Source organism: Epinephelus moara, chromosome 14, assembly GCF_006386435.1.
Source record: "Epinephelus moara isolate mb chromosome 14, YSFRI_EMoa_1.0, whole genome shotgun sequence".
Classification (NCBI taxonomy): domain Eukaryota; kingdom Metazoa; phylum Chordata; class Actinopteri; order Perciformes; family Serranidae; genus Epinephelus; species Epinephelus moara.
Genome location: NC_065519.1, coordinates 10,322,953 through 10,350,720, shown reverse-complemented (window position 1 = coordinate 10,350,720; position 27,768 = coordinate 10,322,953). Strand labels below are relative to the sequence as shown.

Sequence of the window (27,768 nt, the reverse complement as noted above, 5' to 3'; positions counted from 1 at the left end):
AGCACACAGGAACATCCACAGTCCAATCCTTTGACTCTAACATGTACAACAGCAGTCACTGGTTTATACAAACCAGTTCAAACAACCAGCCCTCTCATTAAACGTTGCAAAAAGGTACAAAGTTCTAGCTTATGAAGCGGGTTGTTTTCAACCTTAACTCAGGGAGAAGCAACACAGAAAAGGAACTCTGATTCAGATTCCAGGGAACCAATAAACAAAAATATATCAAAGACAAAAGGACGTCAAATCAAAACTGGCCTCCCTCCCGTCCTCGTCTCTTCCTCATAGTGGACCACTGAACAAGTTGTTCATCAAAGGGGGGAAACCTAGTTTTAAAAATCTGCCCCCGAGAGACGCTGGTACTAAACCAACCCTTTCCTGTGATACACTGTTATTTTCCTTACAAAGAAAAGTGAGCTGGGTCCCACAGAGGCAGTGTGTGGAGTACGGTATTTTCTTTGGAACAAACAGCACTGCAGCACATCAGCTAATAGAGCCTGGCTCCCAGAGGGGAGCTCAATATAGGACACTTTTCCTCTTCCTCCACTTGAGCTATTAATACACCCAAACAAAAGAAAAGAGGCTTAATGAGGCAGCAACGGGGAACTCATGCGAACTAAGTTAGACAAGAGCTTTGTAGTGTTCAGCTCCAAGGATTCCAGCTTTTCATACGGGCAATGGATTCTACTTCGCTAGTCCTATTGTGCCTGATGCTATGAGGGTAAAGGTACAGTATATGTACATTACGTTACGCCCTTTTAAGCATGATGTGTGGACCCATTTTGCGAGGCCTTTTTTCGAAATGGCAAAAGCGACACAACAGCGAAAAAGAGATGCATAGTTTTAAGCATGATAATGGGCTGGATATGGATATTATAGATCCCATAAAGAATCTGAAGAAACACACTGTTACAAAATGAGCTAGAAACATCAAACATATTTCACCAGTTGGACAAAACAAACAGAAACCGTGATATATATATGAAGCATTTCTTTGCATATTTGCATGAAAGGAAAGATCTCATGCAGCTTAGAGCAGCTACCTTGAAGTTAATGCTTTGGTTCAGATTCAGAGTGCATTAAAATGGAAGAAGATGAGGGAGTGTGTTTAAATGCACACAGTCGTCCAACTAAGAATTTGTATCCTGACTGAGCAGGAGAAACTGCTTCAGAGCAGCTTCACACACTGAACACAAATACCCCTGTACATATCAACAGAATACAGTATTTCAACTATTACCATGGAAACAGACTAACACATACTTGCAAAAAACAATTAACAGAGCACGGCATTGACTTGCCTAACTATCCTGGCTAACACCAGTTATTGTAACATCGGGACATTACAATATTCAGGCTATTGTAAAAAGGGGTTTTTGGTGTTTACGTCCAAACACCACAAACAGTAAAACTTCAAAGTCTCGAATTAAATCGAGGATATTCAAATGTGCAAGTAAACAAACTCACATTAAATCAAGTGCCAAAAAACAAACAAAGAAAACAAGAGGGTGATGTTTGAGTTTACACCATGCACTGGGGACTTAATACTAACCAGATATCTGCCTCAAAGTGAGAGAGCTGTCACACAGTGCAAAGATCACCATTTCAGTCATGCAGCACAACATGGTAAATAGAGCAAGGGATGGTGTCAAAAATAAAAGGAGTGTTGGTTTGAGGTCTGTCCTCAGGGACTTGATGTTCTCGTAAAGGGAAGATATTTTGCAGTAGTTTTAAATCTTTGGGCGGCGACACAAAGGAAACTAAAATGTCCGAATGTATCACCGCCCCCCAACTCAGACTCAAACCTGTCTGTTACCTGATTTAATTGCATTTTTTTGGCACGTAAATGTTTCCATTTTCAAATTTAGTCATCTGAAAAGGACTGAGCTGCCCTTTGGCATCTTGCATCTCAGAAAACTCAACCTCCAATTCCTCGACGAATTCACGTCGCTCTAAGCTGATTGGAACTTTCCGTTTGGGGCGATCGGCTCAATCCAATTGGTTGTGGTGATAATGAGACAATTAAGTCCACTACCACACAAGGCAAATCCACTGCTGGGCTTAATACTGGCTTGAAGGATCAGACCATGTGGAACAGCAGCGATGCTGAGCCTTGAAGTAGTCATGCTCCCACATCAGAGGCAAAAAATGCGTCTAAATATAGCTCTTCTTGTAGGGTCACGTCCCCTCGGGCAGCAGTACTCCCCATACAACAATAAAACCACAGATTTGGCTGAACGTACGACATCCACATTTGGTTGTTCCTATAAAAAGATGTTTACACATTTGCTTCTTTTATCCTTATAAACAAGGATAGTACTTTTTTTGACCACTGGACACAGCTGCAGTTCAATCTCAAAATTCACCCGCCTCAATAAATAACTTTTCCAAGTCCAAAGGGACTTTGGTTATGTAACTTTGACAACCATCAACCGGCAGCTAATGGTGTTAATCTCTTCTTGCCTATAATAGTCTTACAATGTCTATATAACTGTGTCTCAATAACCTACTATGATGATTACAAAGATGAATAAACAACCATTTGACGACATGAAAACAGTCTTTTGAGCTGATAGGGAAAAACATACACACGTACACAAAATGTCTTTTTTTTTAAAGACTTACTGTATCCATTATTTCCTCTCAGATCAGTCTGAACCATAAATAAGTTAACAATATAGCTTATCATAAATAAATCTCAGTCTGTAAAATTCACATATAAATAACCTGCTCCATCTTGCAGAGACTTCCCAGAGAAGAGAAGTGGACCCACATTACGTTACGCTTCTTCTCTCCCTTTGACACAAAAATACAAAGCATCCATGATGTAAACACTACGACTTTCCCTTTAAAACCTCTGGAGGCATGGACAAAGACAGGTAAATGGAGCGGACAGAGAGAGCGGCGATCTTATGACGACACTGAAGATGACTCTCCATTGTCTGTCTGGACCTGGGGCAGTAGGGCAGCCCTTTTCATTTTGGACACTGGTGACAGCTTCTTCCTGGTCCAGTCCCTGATTGACACAGTCTGTGTGTGTGTGAAAGTGACAGAGAAGGAAAAGGGATAGGCTATTGCTAGTGATGATTGATTGATTGATATTGAGGTGACGGTTGCTGCTCCTGCTGCATGCTTGGTTTTTGGAGACGTGCGGACGTCCATGCAATTGAGCCAGAGGCAGAGAGCTGCCAGGGACGGAGAGAAAAAGAAGAGAGCTGTCTCTACACTGGTCCGAGCCATCCTGCGGGTCACAAAACTGTCTGAATCTCCGTTTTTCCTCTCGCTGTCTCACTGTCCTTCTGAGAAATGAAAGGCTGGATGCGCTGGTTGGTGCTCAGAGTCCATTCCCAGGGCCCCGGGTGTGTTGGCGGGCGTGGTGAGAGGCGTGCTGTTAGAGGGCTGCGGCTTGATGTGGCCCTCTGGAAAATTCTTCTCCTGAGACTGGGAGGAGGAGGAAGAGGAATGGGTGCTCTCACTGGAACTGCTGCGGGTCTCTGTGCTGGTACTTGTCTTTTTCATCTTCCTCCTCTTGGCTAGTGGGGCTTTGTCCACCGTCTGCAGGCGGAAACCTTCCCGCTTACATTTGTTAAATGCCTGGGACAAAAATAAAAGGGACTGATGAGCCACTCATTAGGATTTCTTAGAATTTTCTAAGGGATGCACTGATTCAGCTCTTTCTCTCATGCTTCTGATTCTGATTCCTAAACTTCAGGGTATCTGCTGATATTGAGTGCTACTCCTTAAGCAGCAGTTAAATAGGGTCAGTATCAGCTCTGATACTGATACAGCAGATCAGATTAGTGCATCCCTGCATGTTCAACATCTTTTCTGTACTGTGTTGGACTACTTGAAAAATAATGAAAAACATTTTTAAATGCATGAAATACAGATCTACACTATCTAAGGTGTGAACTCATGCACTGAGTAACATGCAAGAAAACATTCCACCTTAAAAGTCGCTGGTGGTTGCCGGTGGTAGCCCTGAATTTAATATTTTTTTCTCAGTCTATACACAGCTAACTGTAAAGACGAAAGGGCAGCAAAACATCCTTTCATTACATAGTTATAGCTGACTAATGTATGCACACTTCCCACTCTTGAAACTAGGTGTGTAACGATCCATCGATCTGGATCGATGTATTGATTCAATGATCAACGATCCAATGTCATCGATGCAAAGTGTAAACATCGATCCATATCTGTGTCACCATCAAACAGCAGCAGGCAGATGGCGAGCAGCCAAGAGAAAGACGATGACGATAATGCTATTTATTCTGGAATGAATCAGCAGTGTGGAAATATTTTAAATTTCGGAGAAAATACGGACAGACAGAGCACATGGCATATGTAAACAATGACGTAACGAGATAAAACACGACGTGACGTTACCTGCCTCGTCAGGCATCTCATCCTGCTAACTCATTAAAGTTACACTAGCTGCTTTGTGTCAACAGTGTTCGGCTGAAAAAGTGTAGCTGCAGGCTTAAACCAACAGTGAGTGAGACAAAAATTACAGTTCCATGTAATTTGTTAAGTTATGAGAAGAGGAGAAAAGTCCACTAGCCGCTAGGCTAATTTATGCAATGTAAACATGCTTAAGCTAATAATGACTGACTAACAAAAACAACTGTTGTGTCCACAAACCTTGACAGTTATTACTGAGCGGATTGTGATACTTTTGTTAAACTATGTTGTTGTTAGTCCAGGTTTTATGGCTGTTTGGAGAAGTTTGCCTTCAGGGCTTTCTTCCAGACAGGTTACTCTGGAAGAAAGCCCTCAAGGTTAACTTATCCCATGTCCTGTTTTATGTGTGTTAGTGGAGTCCACTTAAAGTAAACTTTGATGCACTTGAGCGGTTACAATTAACATTATTTATGTGTTGTTTTTATCTTTTATGGCCAAAAGAAGAAAAGAAAGGGGTGGCAGCTTCTTCTGTAATCGATTGTGTTAAATGAGCAGATGATATCGTATCATATCGATTGCAGGCCCCTGAATCACATCGAATCGAAATTGTATCATGGCAGACTTTGTAATATCGGAAAATATCGTACTGTTGTCCAAAGAATCGATAGGATATTGTATCGTGATGAAACAGGTGATTTACACCTCTACAAGGAACATTAGTTACATGACCTTCAAAACGAGCCACAACTTAACTGTGAGTTTGCAAGCCTGTTATAGAAGTGCTGCCGATAAATGTATAATCTCTAAGCTTGTTCTGTTTAGCAATTATTAGAAAATAGAAATGAAACGCTATTAAATATGTCTTATTTTCATTAAAAATTTTAAATTAAAATGACGGGTAACAATGGATTATGACAGAATTTTGACGACCCTGTCCGTCAGATTTATGGATAACGATAAAATCCAATGCAAACCCTGGCTGCAAATAAGAATTAGTTTCAATATTGATCCATCTGCTGTCTCTTCTCTGACAGTAAATTGTGAAAAATACCTGTTTTATTTTGGAGAATTCACAATTCACTTAAAATAATATTAATCTCTATCTCAAGGTCTGTGTTTCAGAGGTGCTTCTGTACAGTCACTGAGCTGTAGGCTGGAAACGATAGTTCAACACAACCCAAATTTCACAACAGGAAGCCCAAAGCTCCTGACCTGACCTACATCTCAAACAAGCGCGCACTGCTGGTCACTTCTTACATTAAAGGTAGCTTTGACGTAAGTGTGGACAGACGCAGTGGAGGAGCCGAGAATGTCCGGGGTCATGAGCGGGTTTGAGGACAGCTGGCTGTCGTCCTGAAGCCAGGCATTGTAACGCAGGCCGCACATCTTAATCCTCTTGTTTGGGTCGACCGTCAGCAGCTCTGCGGGAACAAGACACAGATAATTACCTTCAGCGCTCTGAATAAAAGAGTTAGGAGGTGAGCTACCTGAGGAGGAAGTGATTTCTTCTTCAGGTAGCTCAGTCACTGTGAGCTACTTTGTGGTTTAAAAGTTCAAACTGTAATCCCAATCTAAACCAATAGGTGACTGAAACCAGCTAATAAAACTGAACTTTTAAAACACTGAATATTTTTGGACATGCCGTCATTCCAAAACTGGCTGACAAGTCTTTTAAAGCAGACACCAACTCTATATACAACAAAATAAAGTGTTTTCTAATGCAATAAGAAAAAAATCACATTAGTTTACATCTAAAATTTGAGAAAACAAAACAGTTTTGTCAGTAAGTAACACAACTCATCTCACTTTTAGTTAAAAGTGAGATTACATCTGCAATTCTTATAACGGATGCACCGAAATTCTGGACCAATACTGAAACAGATGTAAAAAGTAAAAATTATTTTATTTTTTATTTATGCCTCTTTTGTGCCACAGAAACAAGGAAATCTTCATTATAAAAAATAACTGAACTGTTTTAAAGTCATACAGTCCTTCATTACACGACTTGAGCACAAATTAAATCATACAAATTTATGAACCAACCTTTAAAATACACTTCTCTCACATAAAAAACATTTTAAAAACAGACTCAAATGCCTTTCTTTCTATATTTATTGCAATTCCCTTTCTAATATCTATTTTTTATTGATGTAAAATTATCAAAAAAATTCTCCCTCCAACAAAGCCTCTCGCCAAAAACTACATTTTACAAGATTACATGGAAATGCATCATGAGAATGTTATAATTAACTTTTGACCAATACTCATTTTTACCGAAGACACTTGAACGTATCATAATGTATCTCAATGCAACGTCCATTCACTGTCAGTTCTGGCCACCAGCTGCTAACAGCTAACGTTAGCTCTCCTTCTGCCAATGTCGACACAGATTTGTTCACAATTTTGCATTATCAGGGAAACAATAAGCGCGTCCCCTGATGCATCAATAGTGAGTTTACTGCATCCTTTCATCCCAAAGCGTCACTGGGAAGATCACTGTTCATCCCAAATACGTTTTCTATTGTCCCTGGTTCGTTAATCTTGAGCTGTGCTTTTTAGCTGGCACAAAACTGCCACTGGTGAATGTCACTTTCTTTGCTGATAGGCCAATGGCAATCAATACGGTGAATACTGGCCAGTGCTCAGCTGATAAATCAGTCCATTTTACAGTCTAAATATGGAACAGGGTTTGACACAATACAGTAGTAATAATAATAATAACATATTTAATAATAATACAGTATTTTACATACTTTACATTTGAGACACACTTCAGTAAAACAATTTCCTAAAATTTTGTCACGAAAGCTGTATTCACACAGGTCTAGTATTACCTAGTCTCTATATACAGACTCTACATTCAGTGAATGTAGAGTCTGTTGACAAACCCCGGAGATCTTGCCTCTGGAAGAAGAGCGGAAGAGCCCTGGTTTCCAGTGCTAGGCTGTTTGTAGTCCGCGTGATATTGATCAATCACGTTTGAGCCGGCTGCAGGTGTTGCCAGGTTAAATGCTCCGTGCGGTGAACTAACGAGGCGGAACATAATTGGCGTCACTGTAAACTCTGAATCCATCGCAATGGTTCAGCATATTTACTTATATATAAATGGAAGTCGGAAACGGAAATTCGCCTCCTCAAACCAGAATGCCAAAAAATCGGGGGTCTGCCCCAAGAGGCTGCCGGAAGTCAGACGCCGAATACAGCCGATGGGTTCCGAGAATGAGTATTACCTGGCAATTTCACATGATTTAGAAATACCACCCCACAGCTGGTACAGTTAGCGAAGTCTGTTTTATAGCCTGGGTATGGTCATGGTCCTGCCTGCCATTCTGTTTCCCAAACAACAAGAGCCATGAATGAATCAATTTGCACCCAAAATGCTGTCAAAACTTTCATTCATAATTACCAACACATCCACTGGGAAAAAATACACCCCAAATCACAGGATGTGCTGGAATATTTACTTGATGAATTATGGACAGATTCACATGGGATTAAGATCACAGATGACCTCCACAATTACTACAAATTACTACATATCCCCAGGTAATACTAGTTCTGTTTGAATGGGGCATAATACACAAAAAATGTACTAAATTTACTCTGAACCAGAGTCTCAAGGTAATATAACAATACTTATCTAATGAGAAAACACTTGTGGCATAATTCAAGACATCAGATTTCAGACCATCCACCACTTCCATCCTCACCTTGTATCAGGTCCTTGGCCTGCTGGGACACATTCCTCCAGGCCTCGCCTTCAAAAGAGAAGTCTCCCTGTTTGATTTTCTTCATTATCTCCTCAGCACTGGTGTGGGTCAGGCTCTTCTCCTGACACTGGAAAGGCACCTGGCCAGACAGCATGGTGTACTGCAAACAGGAAGGAAACCACACAATCTGCTGTCAAAACATCATAAATACAGTTTTCAGGCATATCTATATGAATCTAAACATTCTGTGCAGTCAGTGTGGCACAGAAAGTGGTTGTTATTGTCAATCATGTCGCCTAAGATGAGCTGGTAAAGTAACCAGGTATTGGTGTTAAATCATATCTGCTGTTGAGATAACAACATGCTTTTTAAGAGCTCTTGACCGATCACGACTGTGCACATTATTCCACTGTTATGCTGCATGTTGTTGACCGTGGGTGAACCAGCACTAAACAGGAGAGTGTTGTGTGCTCAGCTGAATGAACAGGATACTCTCACCTTGCCCTGCTTACATCTGCCCTCACATTTCTCATTAAAATGACAATAGTTGGGAACAGCCCTTTTGGCAGTGGAGGATCTGTCCTGATCTCTGCCTCTCCGTCTCTCCCTCCCTCTCTGTGTCTGCTCACTTTGCTTCCAGGGCATTGTGCACACAGCTTGTCAGTAGCCATTTCATCAAAGCTCCATGAGGCACACTACTCCCATATCCCCCCAGGGGGCGTCGGTGCAAAACAACACTTGCACAGAGTGCCCAGACTCTGTTCAGATGACTGGCCGAGTATAGAAATCTCTCTCTCGACTCTCCGCCCCCCCTGTGTGCCCTCTCCTTCTCCTCTCTACCTCTTCTTTTAATTTCCTCTCCTCCACACAGAAAAAGGTTGAATAAGGATGACATTTCCGCTACCGGGAAGCAACGTCTCATATTAGCGCAGCCCTAACCAGCCCTGAGAGCCGGGCTGGTTGCTCTTCACTCCGTGGTGAGCGCTAAAACTGTGTCAGCTCACCACAGGATGCTGAAGGTTGCCGCGCTGAACAAGAGCGGGAGATGAATATCATGCAAATAAAATTAAACAGAACATGCACACACATGCATACATACATGTGCGCATTTATGTGCACAAACAGCCCTCCAACGCACACACAAACACAAACACACACACACACACACACACACACACACACACACACACACACACACACACACACACACTGAAAGCCTAAACTACAGTCAGAATCAGTTAAAATAACAGCTGATTGCTTCATCAGAATGGCCTGCAGCAAATGTTTGAACCATAAACTGGATAACATCAACAAATCATCACTGTATGGAGCTCATGATTAAACATTAATTTGGTTTTAGAAATGCTTCACTTAACATTATGATGAAAAACAACTTTAAAGTGCAGCTCGGAGCTGTTGGTTTTAAAAACATTTTACAAATTACAAATTTACATAATCAGGTCACTTTCCTGGAGCATTGTGGAACGTGATAGTCTTCAGTAGGCATATACTTTTGAACAAATAATCATGCTCCTGAATAGGGCCAATCAATGATCTGTTATTTAATCTTACTCCTGACTGAGCAGCATCAGCTTCATCAAACTGAAAGTTTAATTTTGATGTGGGGTTGTACATATCCTCAGTATCTTTTGACCTAATTATATTAAATATTTAAGAGCATAATGTAAACATTCTGTGCTACAACTATGAGTTACCACAAAGTGTACTGTAAATCCTAAAGTTTAAATACACCCTGGGATTAAAACCTTAAATCTCAACCCATATTGATATATTCGATGAAAATTTAGGTCTGATTTTGTATAGTAGTAATATGTTATGGACAAATTTCTCAACCTAAAATAATTCCCTTTTCCTCTAACTGCAGGATTTATTCAGGTTGATTAGAATGTGTACGTATATGGAAGTGTGTGTTTATACAGGTGTATATATGTCTGTGTATATGTGTATAGATACACATGTGCGTGCATGTGTGTGTATGTATATATGACGTAGATTTAGTTTTTTACTTAAGAAGGATTTTTGTTTTTTAGTTTACTTTACTTTAAATGTGACTTTGTGTCCCGTTTACACTTGCGTCTGTTCTTAGAAGAAAACCTAATAAAACAGTAAATAAAAAAACAAACAAACAAACAAACAAACATTTAACCTCATTTCCTCCAGGTAAATCTTTTGCTAGGAACTTATGGATTTATCAGCTGACTATCGATATCGGCCAATATTCACCTTGTTGACTGCCATCGGCCTAAAGGCAAATAAGATGACGTTCACCAATGGCAGTGGCCGTTGTTTTTCTGTTGTCACATCACTTTTGCACAGGCTAAAAATCAGCACTCGAGACTACCTGTGTCCCATTGAAACGGGGATAATAGAAAATATGTTTAGGGCGTACAGAGATTTTCCCCAGGACACCGTCAGGTCAAAAGAATGAAGTAAACCCACTATCCGACCTATTCTTGTCCCAGTAATGCTTCACTGTGAACAACAAATCCATGTTGAAATCAGCGGGAGGACACCTAGCTAATGTTAACAGCTAACCGATTTAACAGCTAACAGAGATTGCACTGAGTTAATTTATACTGCGTTCAGCTCTATGTAGTAAAAAAAAAATCCTATTGGGAGAGGGTAACGTTCTCATGATGTGTTCAGTGCAACTTGTAAAATGTAGTTTTTCAAAACAAACTTGAATAAATACAGTTTTTTGAAGGAGAAATTTGTTGATGTTTTCACAGCAATATAAAACAGAGTTATTATAAAATACAGGGGTTTTTGTGCTCATTCAAAGGACGTGTAATGAAGGGCTGATTATCTTAAAACAGTTCAGTTATTTTTCATAATAAAGACGTAGTTGTTTCCCTGACACAAAGAAAGTAGGAAATGTTCATATTTTAAAGGCAATAAACAACTTTTTTTACTTGATTAATAACTCAGCTGTCACAGACTGATTTTAAATTGATTACCTCACCAATCAATGGACCACTTGTTTCAGCACTAAGTTGTATGTTGTATTTTCATTGAAGAAAAAATAAGTATTGTAGGCTAACTTTTCTTTTCCTGTTACAATGTTGGCGATTTCTGTTTCAACTGCTGTGAAACAAAACACTTGTGGAAATGCTGAGATAACGGGCTGATATGTTTCTTTCCCCTCAGGATAATCTTAAGCTGAATAATGAATGATTCTCCATCAGTTTAATTTTTGTTTTAACTTGAGCACGGCTCTGTCGTCCCACACCCACTCACCAGAATGACCCCCAGACTCCACAGGTCACAGGACTCGTCGTAGCCGTCGTACTTGAGTATCTCTGGCGCAGCGTACTGCAGGGTGAAGCAGGGAGTCTTCAGGAGCTGATTGTCTGGTGGTTTGAGGCGCGCAAAGCCAAAGTCTATGATTTTTATCTCGGAGTTCTCACTCTCGTCTGTGAAGAGCAGGTTCTGCAAAGCAATTGGAGACACGGACAGCAATCATTTCTTTGTGCTCAGCAAAACTGGTCCACTCGAGAGCTTACTAAATTGGACATCAAGACTTGTCTGACCAGGTGCTTTTGACCCGTGTTAGGGTCAAACAATTTTACTCTTGTTTTGCAGAAGATTGCAGTCAGAATGACAATACGACAGATCATACAAAGTTCAGAAAAACACAGTAATTGTGTTTTAAAAGCTTATGATCCAGTGTGTCTGTATTCACCACAGAGACACAAACTGTGCTCATACAGAGCAGAATTTCAAGCAACAGTCCTGCTGAGTGTTACGTCCAATACCTCCGGTTTAAGGTCCCTGTGCACCACTCCTACGTCGTGCATGTGGCTGACAGCCGACACCAGTTTTCGCATGATGCGGCTGGCCTCTGTTTCGCTGAAATGCTGCTTTCTGCGGATCCTCTCTAGCAGCTCGCCTCCACCGAGCAGCTCCAGAACCAGGTACGTGTGGAGCTACAGCAAACAGATAATATATTAACACTTAACACCAACCTCTGACACACCCAGCCTTTAATCTTTGGCATGCTTTGCAACACTAGAGCAGACTGTGCAAACATTCCTAGAAGGTTTGCAATTAAACAAATATTGAAAAGGGTAAGCATTCTAATGTAAAATCAATCTTGCTTTCACAGCGTCATATTAAAAACAACTGAATGTTAACGTAGGAAATGGTGGGAAAGAATTTTTCTGTTGCATAATATATGTAACAAAAACAGCCCATCCTTGATCCCATGATGCTGAGATCAAACCATAATGGTATTGAGTAAAAGTGAAAGGGGCCAAACAAAGTGGGAAGGGAATAATGTGCCTGGGCGGCGGGGTAGAGTTTCTCATTAGTGCTGGGTCTGGGGAACAAAGGCAGGACTGGGTTGAGGCGAGGCGAGGCAGCGCTGCTTTGATCTGGGTCACAGGCCTCTGAGGTACAGTAATAACCCCACTGAGCTCATCAGGACTAAAGTGGTGCTCCTGGGCTTGAAGGACCTCGGCTAATGAACCTGTACACAGTCAGCTACACGGACACACCTTCCCAATATCCTAGGTACATTTAGAACACATGCGCACTTAGTTTGGTTTGAGTGTGATTAGCAATGCGAGGAAATCTAGGTTGTTTCTGTTCAGTGGCACAAAATGGATGTTTGCACAGCTGCGGTTTAAAAATACGTTTGGTGTGAGATATCGAGCACATAGAGAGATGTTTATGGGACAATACATGAAGAGATAAAGAAAGACCTTGAGGGCTTCCAGCCTCCCCATTAATCTGCCTCGTTCCAGTTCAAGGACTTAATAAGGCTGCGGTCCCCACAGGCTCCGCAGAGAGCCATGTAAAACACAATTTATGGTAGCAAATGTATCCGCCGCAATTAATCCTACCTGGTCGTGGTAAATTTCATGTAACTTGACAATGTTAGGGTGGCCATCGCAGAGCTTCAGGGCTGCTATTTCCCGCTGAGTCTGTGCCTCCATCCTGCAAAAACAAGCAGGAAGCCAGATAACTGTCATGAAATGAAACATAAATACACACACGCGCACGCACACGCACGCACACACACACACACACACACACACACACACACACAGTAGAGTGAGAAACTGACTTTTCAGAGGGCAGGTTTTGTTTCCTTTAACAGGTTTTAAAATGTCAGTTTAGTCAAAACTGGGCAACTGTTGTTAACTTATGCAGAACTGCATTTACACTACACATTAGCAAATAATAAAATTAACAAAATATACTAAAAGAAGCAAAAGCAGGGTTTAGAGAAGAAGACAGAGTATCACCCATTAACTGACTAGTTTTGTATGAAATTTGTACAGTATCATTTTTGACAGTGGTTTGTGTGGGGAGGTCATTTTTTCCTGTTTGGTAATACCCCACAATGCACCTTGGTTAGCCTACAAGATTCAGTTCTCTAATTCTCACATTCTTTATTTCAGAGGCATTTGTATCAGTTTTTAAGTTCAGATTTACACCCCAAAACTCCTGTTGACACAGAAACTATGGAAGCCAATTTTCGCCAATGTGATGGAACAGAGATCCTGTATATCATTATAATAAGAAATGATCTTGAAGATACTAAATGCCTTTGCACACTGAGTCTGTTTTTTCGAACGTGTCTTTTTTAATCTGTCATCCAAAACAAAATCATAACACACACACACTGATTCTTGGTCAAATGTCTTTAAAGGCTTCTGACAGACGAGAAAAACGCAGAAAATCAAACCTGTTCCAAAAATTTTAATGATGGACTCAGTGTGCAAACATAATGCACACAATGTGAGGTTGTATTTATTTTTAGACGTGCCACAATTTCAGACGGAAAAAAAAAAACAGACTCAGTGTGCAAAGGCATTATTTTAGGATACTAAGTCATTATTTTGAGAAATCTCATTGTTTTGAGACACTGAATAATCCTTTTGAGAAAGTTTCTCATTTTGAGAATTAACTAATTATTTTCAAATACTAAGTCATCATTTTGAAACACTAAGTCGTTTCTTACTATTCTGAGATACTTGTCATTTTAAGATACTTACAGTACTCAACATTGTTAGATACTAACCAATTATTTTGAAATACTAGCAATATTTTGAAAAACTCACACTTATTTTGAGATACTAACTCATTACCTTGAGAACATTTCTCATTATTTTGAGAAAACTCAATATTCTGTGAAAGCTTCTAATTTTTTTGAAAAACAAATTCATAATTACTATTTTTTGGGGGGCGGCACAGTGGTGTAGTGGTTAGCACTGTCACCTCACAGCAAGAGGGTTTCAGCTGGCTGGCTGGGGCCTCTCTGTATGGACTTTGCATGTTCTCCCTGTGTCAGCGTGGGTTTTTCTCCAGGTACTCCAGCTTCCTCCCGCAGTCCAAAGACATGCAGGTTAATTGGTGACTCTAAACTGTCCGTAGGTGTGAATGTGAGTGTGAATGGTTGTCTGTCTCTATGTGTCAGCCCTGTGATAGTCTGGTGACCTGTCCAGGGTGTACCCCGCCTCTAGCCCAATGTCAGCTGGGATAGGCTTCAGTCCCCACAACCCCTAACAGGATAAATGGTTACAGATAATGAATGAATTTTTTTAAAATACAAAGTCATTATATTGAGATAAATAAGATTGAGAAAGTTTCATTATTTGGAAATGTCATTATTTTCAGAAACTAATTCATTATGTCGAAAGTTTCTCATTATGATGACTCTGATGATGATGCTGTGAGCAAAGGGTGATGTACTATTTGAACATGTCGTTCTAGATTTCAGAAATATGTGTTTGTGTCACGCAGATTGTCCCACTGAGGCTTACTCTTATTAGTAATATCTGGTGCCACACTGCCAGTGGAGGAGTGTAGGAGTGTAGTGTAGGACTGCAGTCAACACACATTATCAAAGCCTGTTTTGTAGCAGTTGCCAGCAAAAACAACCAGGTTTGTGAGCAGAGACGTATTAACATCTATTAAACCCACGTCTGGCAGCACCTAACAGAGCAATAGGGCAGATAAAACCTTATAAATTATGTAACTGAGTCACATTATGGCTTTATTTTTGCATTCATTAGTTAAAGATAAGATACTAATTTTATATTTTTGTAAAATTTTGTGTAGAGTTGGCTGACAAGGGTCCGAGCTCTGCCAAGAAGAGGAGGAGGGTGGCTGACTGATTTATTTAGTGTAACTATGAACATCACACAGCCGAAGGCACAACACACGTGAGCAAGCAGGATGCAAGTTTTTACCTCTTGCTGACAATCTTGACTGCGTATTTCTGTCCGGTCTTCTTGTGTGTGCACCGTCTGCAGATGGAGAAGCTTCCCTCTCCTAAAGCACTGTCCTTCAGGTCCATCTCGTAACTCGTGTAGAAAGGTGAGTCCTGAAGAGAGAACGGTGGAGGAAAAGCTGTTTGGTCAAATATACATTTTAAAGCAAAGGAAACACTGAAGCGTCTGATAGTTGCAATGACCTCAATAAAAGAATGACCTCAGTGTTGTTAGGTCTTCAATAAAAATGTGGTATTCAAGTATTTTTATTCTAAAATATAAAACATTAAATATTTTTAGCTTAATTTATGTTGATTACATTAAATACATATTTTGTAAATTCCTGGTGATTCTGTGCACATCAAATTATTTTGCCATTTATCTGAATATGAACTCTACAGCTGCTTTTCCTTTCTATGGAAAATACTGTTACTTCTATTACACAGGTCATGACATTGGTACTTTTCTTTACAATCCATGTTATGTCTTATTCTCCAAACAAAGACTCAATTCATGTCTATGAGGAATAAATGTCTTCTTTTATGTCTCCTCAAATTTAAGATAAAACAATTACATTAAACATGCAACCTAATTTAATAATCACTGACAATAGTCGAAAACCTGAATTATCTAAACTTCTATTTTAAAAAAATAAATAAATGTTGCCTATTCTATGTGATTACAAAATTCAGACATGTTGTTTTGTAATCATAAAACATTTATCACTGCAACAGTCCATGAAAAAACACTTCAGGAGGAAGCCAGTAAACTTCTCTTATTGTGCAATGTTGTCCAAATTCAGTTTAGAAAAAAGTAGAAGTGGCAAATGTGCATAGCAGCAGCCAGATGGTAAGAGATCTCGATTTCCAAATCAGTATTAAGGTACTGAAGATCAGCACAGGACAAGAAACAGTTAACTAGCTTCTTAGAAGATGGTGTAAAAACCTGTAAAGCATAGTGAGATGAGGTTTTGTTGGAGGTGTAAGCACATTTAGAGCACATTGTTGCCTGACTGCTCGGCTGAAACTTCCCCTTTCTAAGGTCTGTAAACACGAAAAGAGTAGCAGACTATGACCAGGCTCACAGGCAAGCCAAAATGCAGATTACTTTTAATGGAAATTCAATGTAATACTCCGGCATGTTGTTGATTAATTAAACATTTCTAAAAGCCTTTTGGCCTCGACTGAAAAGCATTAAAAATATTAATTACAATCCCTGTCACCAATATTACAAACAACAAATCTTGAAAACAGCAAACAGCTCACTTTCATATCACTTAAATCATCACACCAGTAAGTACTCAGGATGTCGATGAGAAAGCTCGAAACCCAGTGAGTCCACAAAAGGCAATGCGCTGCTGCCTTGTCAAAAAGCATTACGTTATACAGACACACAAGAGCAGTCACAAACAAATATAAATAAACAGGCCTCATGCCTCATAAAAACTGAAGCTAAGTGTGTAGAACGAGTACAGCAGAAAAAAAGTTCTCATGGAATGGAAAGGAGAGGGGAAAAAAAACCCCTCATCTGTCTGTGACAGCGGCCATTAGCTTAAGTGTGTTTGTGCAGGGGGATCCAAGTCCATTCATCTTACCTTCATCATGGCGCTGCGGGCCACCGCAGCAGAGCCCGGCCTCTCAGAGCCCCCACACAGCTGGACAGGGTCGTCCATCACCACATTCCTCTTGAACAGGATGGAGGGGGCCATGAAAGAGTAGCCCTGCGCACAGAAACACATGAACTCTATGTGTTTACATTTTAAAGTGAGGGCTGGACTATAAGGACAGAGGGAAAGGAAACATCCGCTCCTGCAGTTAAAAGTCACAGATATACCCTGCAGCAGTAAAATCCCACCGATTAAACTTTCTTCTATATATCACAGATATTTATAGACACTTTGTGTTTTTAGACATTTCCGTATTTACTGTAAAACTTAACTGTTGCAGACTTTTCATCAAACGTTTCTCCGTCAAAGCAGCCTGACAGCTCCACAATAAACCCGATTCTGTTAATTTGTGAGTGACAGTGGCCGTCCAGCTGTTCCTATTGTTAGACCTGTCATTGTGGAGCGCTGCCTGCTTAATTCCAGCTGTGGGGAGCCCAAAGCTTTGAGCTGGCATTAATCTCTCTCTCCTTTTTTTCACCGACACACACACAGCTGTGTGGTATGTAGTGACAGCCATGGATGGACGGAAGGATGGGTGGTGAATGAATGAGATGCCCTAAATTGCCGGGCTTGAATATTTGATTGCTCTGCTGTGAAATTACATCTTGGCGCTCTTAATGCAATTTTAATTTTGTTTTGTGAGGCACCGTGGGGGAGCAAGTGCACGGTTTAAAATTGGGATTGCTGTCGTTATCTCAGAGATTGCTAGGCTTGCAAATTATAAAGACCACAAAATTTCAGACTATGTGAATGGCAGCTGAGAGCGAAAAAAGCCAAGATGAAGTTGGCAATCAAAGACTGAAGGCGTAACCGAGACAGACGTGGTGATGCTCTCAAAGTGTAACCTTTTATTCCATGAGAGAAGCCCGTTAATGGATCTATTGATCTACCGAGCTCAAGGATCCAGAAGGCAATCAGAGTTGAAATTTCATGCAATACATCAGACAGCCATCAGCTGGCACAGAGTTGTGGGCCATATTATGGTTCAAAGCTACATCAAAAATAGTCATTCACATCTGTTACTTCAATAAGAGCTGCATATGGCAGCAATTACTCCAATAAAAGACTCTTTAGTCAATTTGAATACCAGTGCACACAGACAGACTCATGTTGACTTACAGCAACCTTTTGAGGACATTCAAAACTTCACTTGATTACTTCAATTGCTGTGGAGTATGTCAAATATAGTCACAGACAAAAAGTGGATAATGTATAATGCAATTTTTCATCCGTGTCAACATTTCACACTGCCTGCAACCAAAGCCCAGACAAACATCGGCACAAAGCAAATGCAAATACAAATGCTGGCCTGTGCAATGACCTGCGAGGAGCAGAAAGGAATGTTCCCGTCTGTAAACAACAGAAACAATAAGTCACAGCAACAAAATAGTCTGGTTGTCTTACATCAAGGGCTGGACAATATGGCAAAATGTATTATAATGATTTTTTTTTCTCCATATTAAATCAATATAGATATTTATCACAATGTATAACTTGATAAAGCTGCCAGTTTAAAGAGAATCCTGATAACGACTGAAGCCTGAAGGAACCAGAGCGCTCACCAGTTAAACTTTAGAATAATGTTTATTTAACATAAAACATGGCTTGTTTACAATATCTTTAGTCATAAAACAATATATTTAATAACATTTATACATAAACATTTAGACTAACTTTGCAAATATGCTTTATCTGCCGTACAAAAGCTGGCTTGTCCTGTAACATATTAAAATAATTGTGTGGTCACTGGGCTGGTACCTTTCAGGTGATCGAATTGGAGGTCATCCAGAATTCATAGAACCTTGGTCACATCTGTAACTCTCTATTTGTTGAGTGTCGGTCTTGGTCGGTACTGAGTGAGGACATAGTTTGAGGACTGTCATAATCCACTATTCTTTGGTTTTGAGATATCAAAACCAATTCTCAACTGACATGGAGTTAGCGTGTAATGAGCTCTGTGGCTGTGTAAGACAAACCAGGCGTGGCTTAAGAGAAGGCAGCAAGTTACTGTCGGCAGCATGGCCGAAGTCTGTCCTCCGCTTGTTCAACATGTGCTTGATAAATGAATCATACTGTCTCCCTTTGTTGCACTTTTGGATAATGAGTATTGTGGTCAGTGACGCCTACAAAAAATCCTAAAGTTTGTTTCATTCCCTCCACTCTGGGCTCTGCTCTTAAATTCTGAAGCATAGCTCCGCCCTCTGAGAGCAGAGGCAGAAAAGAGAGGCAGCACACTGGCTGTTGTTGCGTTTTTTTCTGCTGTGTGATTGGCTGTTAGATTCATACTGAGTAAAAATGTCCCAAATGTATCATCACTATCAACATAAATTTTATCACGACCCCCTATCGACATCGTTTTATCGCCCAGCCCTACTTAATTCCCTTAACATTCTCCCACCTGGAAGATGCGGTCACAGTTCTGAGGCAGAGCTGCGGGGGAGTATGTGGGATCCATCTCTGTGAACTCCTCTGCAAAGTTGCTGACGTCCAGCTCGTCCCGAATCACTGGCTTGAACGGGGCATGCACCTTCTTAGCTGCCAAGTCCTCCCAGTTTATTTTCTAAAGGGAGTTTAGAAGAAGAAAAACATTGTGGTTGATCCCCATCCTTATTAACATAGCTTATACAAACACCTCCTAAATGCTGTTCACTCGAGGCAGCCCCATTATGTGGGGTAACAGCCCACCCTGCCTTTTAGTTTTTCTAAATATTGTGAAGAACTCAAGACAAGCGATGAGACCCACCTGGTAAAATGGGTGTTTTTTTACATTCTCTGCTCCGTTAGGACCTGAGCCCAATCTCTTCTTTGGATCTTTGATGAGGAGTCGCTGGATGAGGTCTTTGGCCAGAGGTCCCATGTCTTTGGGGAAAGGAGGATCCTTTTTTGAAATCCTCCTGTGGTGTGTGTGAGACAGATATGGTCAGAGCTGTAAAGTGATTATATGAAGGCGAGCTGAAAACTGTGGCTGACAGTCAGGGAGAATCCATACTTGGCAATGTCTGTGTGCGAGTTCTCATCTCCATCGACGGTGAAGGGTGATCCGCCAGTCAAAAGCTCGTACATCAACACGCCGAGGCTCCACCAGTCCACCGCCTGGCATGCATGAAAGCAAACACCTGTGATTTTAGCTTAACAGACTCGAAGGAAAATCTCACTGGAGAGCACACACATTCGGGAATACAGAGAGGAGACTCTGGGCTGCTTCATTCGATCGAACACACGATGGCATAAAACCTAAAATTACCTTGTCATGTCCAGACTCTCCTCCTTCCACGATTTCTGGAGCCATATATTCAATGGTGCCACAGACAGAAAATGCCCTTTCCACCTGTTTTAACAAAGGCACAAATCAATAGACACATTTTAGAAACTGGATATGACAAAAAAGACAGAGAATCTTAGTCTTCTTTGTGCCTGCAAGACTGTAAGAGAACAATTAAAGCCCCTGAAAGACTTGGTTTCAAATCTTAAGTATTAAATATATAAGAAAACACAGGACATTAACATAACTTACTTTAAACACAGGAAAACCTGTTAAGAATAGATGATAGACTGCTTTCCCATTGTCAGTAGACCAGAGAATTGTACAGGGCTCTGAAGAGAATGAGAATGCCTTTCTATTTTTTTTTCTCCATGTCATGGACAGACCAAAAAACAGGGTTAGTAAACCACAGAAAGCAGCACAGAGGCCGGTGAAAATGTTACAGTGGTTTCTTCTTTTTTTTGTATCTCTTACTTATTCAGTCTCTCTTTCAAATTCAGGGTGGAGTTTGAGTGATGTACGAGTGCTGCTTTGACGGAAAAGGTCAGTATTTTGTGGTCACCAACCATTGCATCGCTACGGCAAAGGGGCTAAAATTACTGGGTCCACGCAGGTGTTGTAGTTCCATCACAGCCAATCGAAGATCGGAGCTAGAGCGGATAAATACCTGTGACTACTGCAGAGTCACTTGTCTGGACTGAAAGGTCCCAATTAAGTTTATATATTCATGCTGAAATGCGTTAAAAAGAAATCCACAAAGTGTTAATCTTTGCAAATTAGAGACATTTTTAGTTGTTTCTATGAATAATGATAATGTAGATGTTGGTTTCCAGGATAGATGTAGGTGATTCCGAAGAGATGGTCCTCTGTATTTCCATGATTTATCAAGGGAAGTGCGAATATATGACGGAACGCAATAGTCCCTAACAATGTCTTGGGGAATATGAGTGAATGTCCAAGTTTAACACTCAAACACCTATCTGTTTCATTAGGATTGTGTGGGTTAACAGTCTAAAGATAAGGAGAGGTTTTAAGACTTATTATTGAAACATACTGTACCTGATCGAATTCTTTACTGAGGCCAAAGTCTGTGAGAACTATATGACCACTTGAATCCAGCAGAATATTCTCAAGTTTCAGGTCCCTGTAGACAATCCCAAGCTGCAACAACAAAATGACAGAGGGGCATGTGAATCACAAGAGATGGAAGCATAAATAAATAACTTCTGAACAGACAGGAGGCCTCGGTTGTGTTGAATTTGGGGGTTACCTTGTGTAGATGTTCTAGTGCCAGCACAATCTCTCCACTGTACAAGGCTACTTCTTGCTCTTTAAATCGCACCCTTTGCACCAAATGTGTGAAGAGCTCCCCACCATTTACATAATCTATAATAAAAGATATCATGCATGTCACGTTTCATCCAAAACGATATGAGTGGGTTCTACAGTAAAGTTCAAATACTTGTTTTAAATTCTAGTTTACAGTGATTCATTCAGCTGGTGAAAACCCATTTCCTTCACTGGGTTAAAGACAATTATTAACTTTTTATTTTTCTTATACAAACATAACACAGAAAGCAGTTTCATATAAAATATCCTCACCGAGAATGAGGTGCAGCTTAGTATCCGTCTGGAAGGCATAGTGAAGTGTGACGAGGAATGGAGACTGGCGGATGTGCTCCAGCACTTGCCGCTCCGTCCGTGTGTGTTCGGCAGTCTTTGCCTTTTGTACAATGGTGGCCTTCTTCAAAACCTTCATGGCATACAGCTTCCCTGCATCATGGCCACTCACTTTTCTCACCAGGAACACCTTGCCGTACGCTGGCGGTTAGAATAAACAAAGACAGAGGGCAAGGTTCAGTGCAGAGCAAAGGCTTGAACAGAAAAGACTGGTATGACATGCTTATCATTCCAAAAACACAATATGGGATGTCAGACTGGCGTGATAACCATCATCTAACTGTCACATTTTCAGAGAGAGATTTAAGTTAAAGGTTTTACTCACCTCCTGTGCCCAGCACCTTTAATAGCTCAAAGTTTTCAATGCCCACCCTCTCTACATGGCCCGTCAGGTTGGCTGAGGTCAAAGCACAAATAAAATATTACAAGAAAATCTGGTAAATATAAATCAATTCATATAGCAACAAAAAGTGGCTTGAATGATAAAATACTAAAGAAAAGAAATAATCAGTATGTTACTGGAGAGCAGTCAAATACATGTGTTCCCTTAAGGAGTCATTCACTCTCAAAAAATTATTGTGAGAGCATATTTTCACATCTGAACATAAAGACACAGTATCAGTAAGTAGCTTGTGAAAAGCAGGACAGGTACTACGTTTACACATGATTACATTTCAACATATTTTTTTTCTTTTAGTATAACTGAAACAACTAAATAAGTCGTAAAAGGGAAGAAAAAACACAATGGACAAAAGCAAATATGCAAACTAAAACCAAACAAAGACATAACAGAAAGGTGGGGGGAGTGGGAGGACTTGTCAGGCGGTTAAACATTGTTATTTAATGGAGTAAATGGGATAAACTGACTGGTTACAGAAGTACCAGCACACTTAACAGATGAGGTTAGGAAAGACAGATTAAACATGTATTAAACAGGACAGAGATTTGATTCTCAGTCTGGAGGAATGGTTGACATGGTAATAAAATCTCAATAAATGGTCTCCATAACTTTAAGACACCAGCAGTAGCTCAACTGAGAGAATTTTATTAAAGAATATTTTCCACATTAAGTGTTTTCCCCCACTGATTGACCACCTGAGGCTTATCTGGAACACGGGAAAATGTGTGTTTATATTCACTGCACTGACAGCCCTGCTGTTTGCAACTGCAATTACTGTTTGCATTTGCATTATAAATCTCCCACCTGCCGTGATTGGTGCCACATTAAGAATTAGCACCTAAAAGCCATTCACTTATTATGCCAGAATAGCATGCAAAAACGAAATGATACAGATATAATATGCAGTATTTTTTCTTTAAATAAATAAATAAATAAATAAAACACTCTATAGACTCCTACAGAGGTAATCCCTCTCAATCATCACTTATGACCCAGTCGAAATGTGTGATGGTGTATTTAGCTGCAGAGACTCTGCCCTCAGCCTGTGTTTCCTTATTTCCTTTTTATTTTCTGTGTTTGGGTATTTCATGGGTTTTATGGGTAGCAACCACATGAGGTTGGGGCTTTATAAAAAGGTAGCAACCAGGTGTCAGACTATAAGCAGCAGGCATCTAAGAGACATAGCGGCAAAAAACAACAATAGAGTGAAGTGAAACACCAAACGAGAGTGACTCTGGGGTTGGCTTTTAGTTCAATTTTCGCTGGTGATACTGTTACAAACAGTAACTAACAATCCTGCATAGTTTACCCTTAAAGATATGAATGTACATCCTGGTCCTCTACATTATCTGTTTCTGCCTCTAAATGATAAAAAGGTGAAAAAATGACCAGCTTCTTGTTAATATCACGAGGACATTCTCATTGTCTTTTGAGTACCATTGATTCAGCCAAGTTGTAAACACATTTGAAACTGATCAGCTGTTTTAAGTTGTTGGTGCCAAGCTGGACAGCAGAAGGCACATTACATCACCTTAAATTTGTGTATCCTTTTTGTTTTGTAACTGGTGCCCATTTTATAAATAATGAATTCTTGCATTTCATTTTGATACAAACAGACTCTCAGCCATGATGCTTTGAGGCGAATAAAGTCAAAGCTAAAAGGTTGCAGAAGTGGGCTTTGAAATGGAGGATCAGCGATTTAAAACACTGGACATGTTAGGAAACTCTGGATGATGGGTAAATGAACCCACAGCCAACAGCAGCAGACTGGTAGCACTGGGCAGAACACATACATAATCAGCAAACTTCCTTCAAGTAAACAAAGATCTTCAAAAAAAAAAAAGAAAGCCAGAAAGCTAACTCCTCTTACCTCTCGCTATGTAACAGTATGAGATAATCTTCCATGCAACTGCAGGCAAACTTGCTACATTAACCAGAAAAAGGTCATTATCTACCATCAGAGATCTTCAGTGAATTCAGCACACACTGTCAGTGACTCCTCATGTCTTTCTAAATCATGGCCTCCCAGTGCAGCTGGCTGAGCATAGCACCCTCTTAGACATGCATGTCCATTGTAGTGAACACATTCCTTCTGTCTCCCACTGAAAAATGGACGACTGAGCAATCAAAGTGGCTGATTTAATATTTTCCGCTGCTTCTCCCGTTACACACGAGAAGAAATGCTGCGACTATCAGACACTTTGACTGCGTATTGTATCATTTCAAAACAACAACACTGTCCTTCAAATGTGAGGTTCAGATTGCGTAACACCCTTGTCAAGCTCATCTGCCAAGGCCAACTTTGATTTCGGTGTTTATTAATAGACTGACAGAGGTGTCCAACCAGATGATTCTGCTACTGCTAGACAAGAGGGACCTCTCCAGTCTACAGGGGATACACGTAAATGTTTGTTTCCTGAGTAATTAAATTTAAAAACCCAACATCTAATGCAACTACATTTCAACACAACCTTTATTCAGAAAGGGAATATTCTGTCTATTTATTGTGCAAATCATCAACAAAACTATGACTGCAATTAATTGACTATAGCAATCATGTCTCCTGTAGCATGTTTCCAAAACTTACACACACAAATCATTGATATATAGCAGGAAGATTAATGAATAGATTTAGCAGGTATGCTTCTCCTTATATTTTGCTGTATTGTCACTTCTAGGTCAAATGCTACTGCAGGGGTCCAAGGACAGGGCTAAGCTGATACTCTCTCTCTCACACACATACACACACACAGAGAAAAACGAGTGCCAGTGACAACTAGACTGACTGCATATTTGGGGCAGGGCAGTAAATGGGGGTGCAGCACAGTCATGTTGCAGCCTGAACAGCAGCACACTGTGTCATTATAAACCAGTTGCAGCTGAAGCAGAGTCTAACTTCATTCAGCAGCCCTCTGCAGTGAATCAGTACACATGCCACTCTACTCCAAACAACCACCTCCGCTGAGGTGTCAATCATAAACATCTAGGAATGGTAACATTTACTATGACTGTATTTCCTGTTGATTCATTTGGAGTCCTGTTTTGAGATGCTGTTGCTACATGTCAACACTACTTCACTTTGTACTGTCATTTAGCCGCATTATTTCAACATAATAAAAGTCACAGTTGTAGCTTGAGGGTGTATTGTTTACAAGGCTAGCCAGGAGACGCGGATATTTACCTGTCTGCCGTTATCAAACAAACCAACAGTGGCTTATGTTCATGCACAGCCCTGTGTAATGTGCAGAATGAAGCTAACGTTGACTCTTGAGTCTTGACAGCACTGCAGCTGTGTGTGCTCTCCGGTGGCTAAGCAGAAGTTAGCTGTGACCGCTAACAAGCCAGGCAGTAACAGGAAAACCCGCTCACATTTATAGCTGGTAATTAACGTTAAGTTGAGGCGTTTACAGTGGCAAAAACTTGCTGAACATCTTTGTCGATGGTCTGATTAAGCTTCTTGTTAACGTTACACATTAACGACAAGCTTAAGCTAATGTTATTATCTGGGTTGACCACGGTTATTGCAGTTAGCTAACGTTAGTAAAATGGTTAGGTAACGTTAGTTTGCGTGAGACAGCAGCAGCCTTACAAGTAATAAGGACAGTCAGCTAACGTTAGCCTTCCTCTGCCATTTTTGGACTTGAGTAACGTTAACGTTAACGGTAGCGCTCACTACAAATGCCCATTGACAGTGACAGTTGGCTCTGACAAGCTAGCCAGCTAACATTTACCCCGGGGCACGTGTCTCCCCTAAAAGATAAACGGTGAATAGCATTTACTGCATTAAAAGTTTATCCCAGCTCGCAGCTAACTTACCATTTTTCAGCTCATGTTTCACAGTAAAGAGGTCACCTTCTCTGGAAGATCCCTCCATCGGGGATGGCATCGTAATTTCGTGTTCCAATTATGTTCAAAGATGCTTTTCAGACAAGGTTACGTTCACCCCGCGAGCTAGTTTGCAATATTAACATGCGGGAAATTAATCTTTACGCGAGATAAGTGAACGCCTGTTAGTTAGGCGTCAAACTTAAAAAGATATATGGGCAGAATATTGCTGCTAAACCTAGCAGCAAGCAAGCCCAGAGGAAACACTTGCTTCTTCCACACCACCACTACCACTACCTTCGCAACCAGACAGTCCCTCTTCGCTGATTGGGGTTGCTATGAGAAAATCTGACCTCTGATTGGTTCATTTTGTGATTGCGACACATGATCCCGCCTTCCTCAGAAGACTGGTGCTGCCTTCACTTGTCCCTCGTACACACTGATATCAAAGGTCAGAAGTGACAAAATCGAGGCGCAATCAATTGCGCATTAAAAATGTACTCCCAAGATCTAACCCCAGTAAAAGTACGTAAGTATTTCCATCAAAATATACTTTAAGTAAAAAAGTAAAAGTACTCATTACACTGCAGAACTCATTTCAGTATATTATGCTATTTATTACTGAATTGTAATTATTGATTCAATTCAATCGAACTATATCTATGCCGGTGAATGCTTCATTACGGTAACACAAAGTATAGTAACAATTACCATTCACTAAAGAAAAAACAGTAACAACCAGAGCAACCAGTGGGTTCCCCAGGTTGGGGTTACACACTAGGCCCAGTTTTTAAAACATAGAGTATTAAATATCAGTCAAGAAATTCAAAATATACAAGATATAAAGTGATCCAGTGCCTAATAGAGTTGCATAGCAGTAAGATAGGTACAAGAGTTGCTAAAACTGAACTAAAATGGTTGAAAAATGCAGACTGCACCTTATAATCACTGGTATATTGTATAGATATGACAATGAGATGTAGTGTTGCACATTGTTGTGAGTTTGAGAGAAAATATTGCACTACAATGCATTAATGTGAACCTGTTGGAGCTGGTAGAGGTGGAGCTACTATTAATCACTTTATATATCGCTGGGTGGCCTAATCTATGATTATATCCTAATCAATTAGTTTAAATTATATAGTGTATTAACAAAGCACTGTGAAAGAATATTTGAAATTGGAAATAATCAAGAATCAGCACTTCAAAAATGTACTGAAGCACAGTACATGATTACATGTATTAAGTTTTATTTCACCACTTGGAATATAACAATACCTAACAAATTTGTGCTTTGGTATATCAGGAAATAAGATGAAAATTTTTGTACGTTTTACTTGTGTACTCCATTTTATTACTTTACAATCCTACTTCAGTACATTTTAAAGGCATTTACTCCAACAGCATCTATTTGAAAGAGAAGTCTCTAGTCTGAAGATCAAAATTTCACAAACAAAATGTTATGATCATGTTACAAAATATTATATGTTATTACAGTGCTGCATCAGTAATAATAATCTGATACTGTAACACTAATATAACACTTACTACTCTAAGTAGAAGGGGTCCCAGTACTTCCT

The 27,768-nt window shown here is 40.2% G+C and overlaps 1 protein-coding gene across 1 annotated transcript; it reads right to left on the bottom strand.

Moving 5' to 3' along the window:
* Positions 1-976: 976 nt before the first annotated feature.
* rps6ka5 (ribosomal protein S6 kinase, polypeptide 5) lies at positions 977-26,480 on the bottom strand. Its single transcript, XM_050061703.1, has 17 exons — positions 26,180-26,480; positions 22,289-22,360; positions 21,886-22,104; positions 21,554-21,669; positions 21,343-21,444; positions 20,266-20,349; positions 20,011-20,114; positions 19,765-19,915; positions 19,420-19,581; positions 16,950-17,075; positions 15,335-15,468; positions 12,980-13,073; positions 11,891-12,061; positions 11,373-11,564; positions 8,115-8,274; positions 5,662-5,825; positions 977-3,594 (listed from the first exon to the last, which is right to left on the bottom strand). Exons 1-17 carry the CDS (start codon positions 26,247-26,249, stop codon positions 3,289-3,291), a joined length of 2,427 nt encoding a protein of 808 aa, XP_049917660.1. The 5' UTR covers positions 26,250-26,480; the 3' UTR covers positions 977-3,288.
* Between the last annotated feature and the right edge of the window lie 1,288 nt (positions 26,481-27,768).

Coding starts and splice junctions, on each gene's coding strand:
- rps6ka5 (XM_050061703.1), bottom strand. CDS start 26,249: ATGCCATCCCCGATGGAGGGATCTTCCAGAGAAGGTGACCTCTTTACT. Junction 22,105..22,288: donor AAAGGTGCTGGGCACAGGAG/GTGAGTAAAACC, acceptor TCTAACCGCCAG/CGTACGGCAAGGTGTTCCTG. Junction 8,275..11,372: donor GGAGTCTGGGGGTCATTCTG/GTGAGTGGGTGT, acceptor TCCTGTTTGCAG/TACACCATGCTGTCTGGCCA.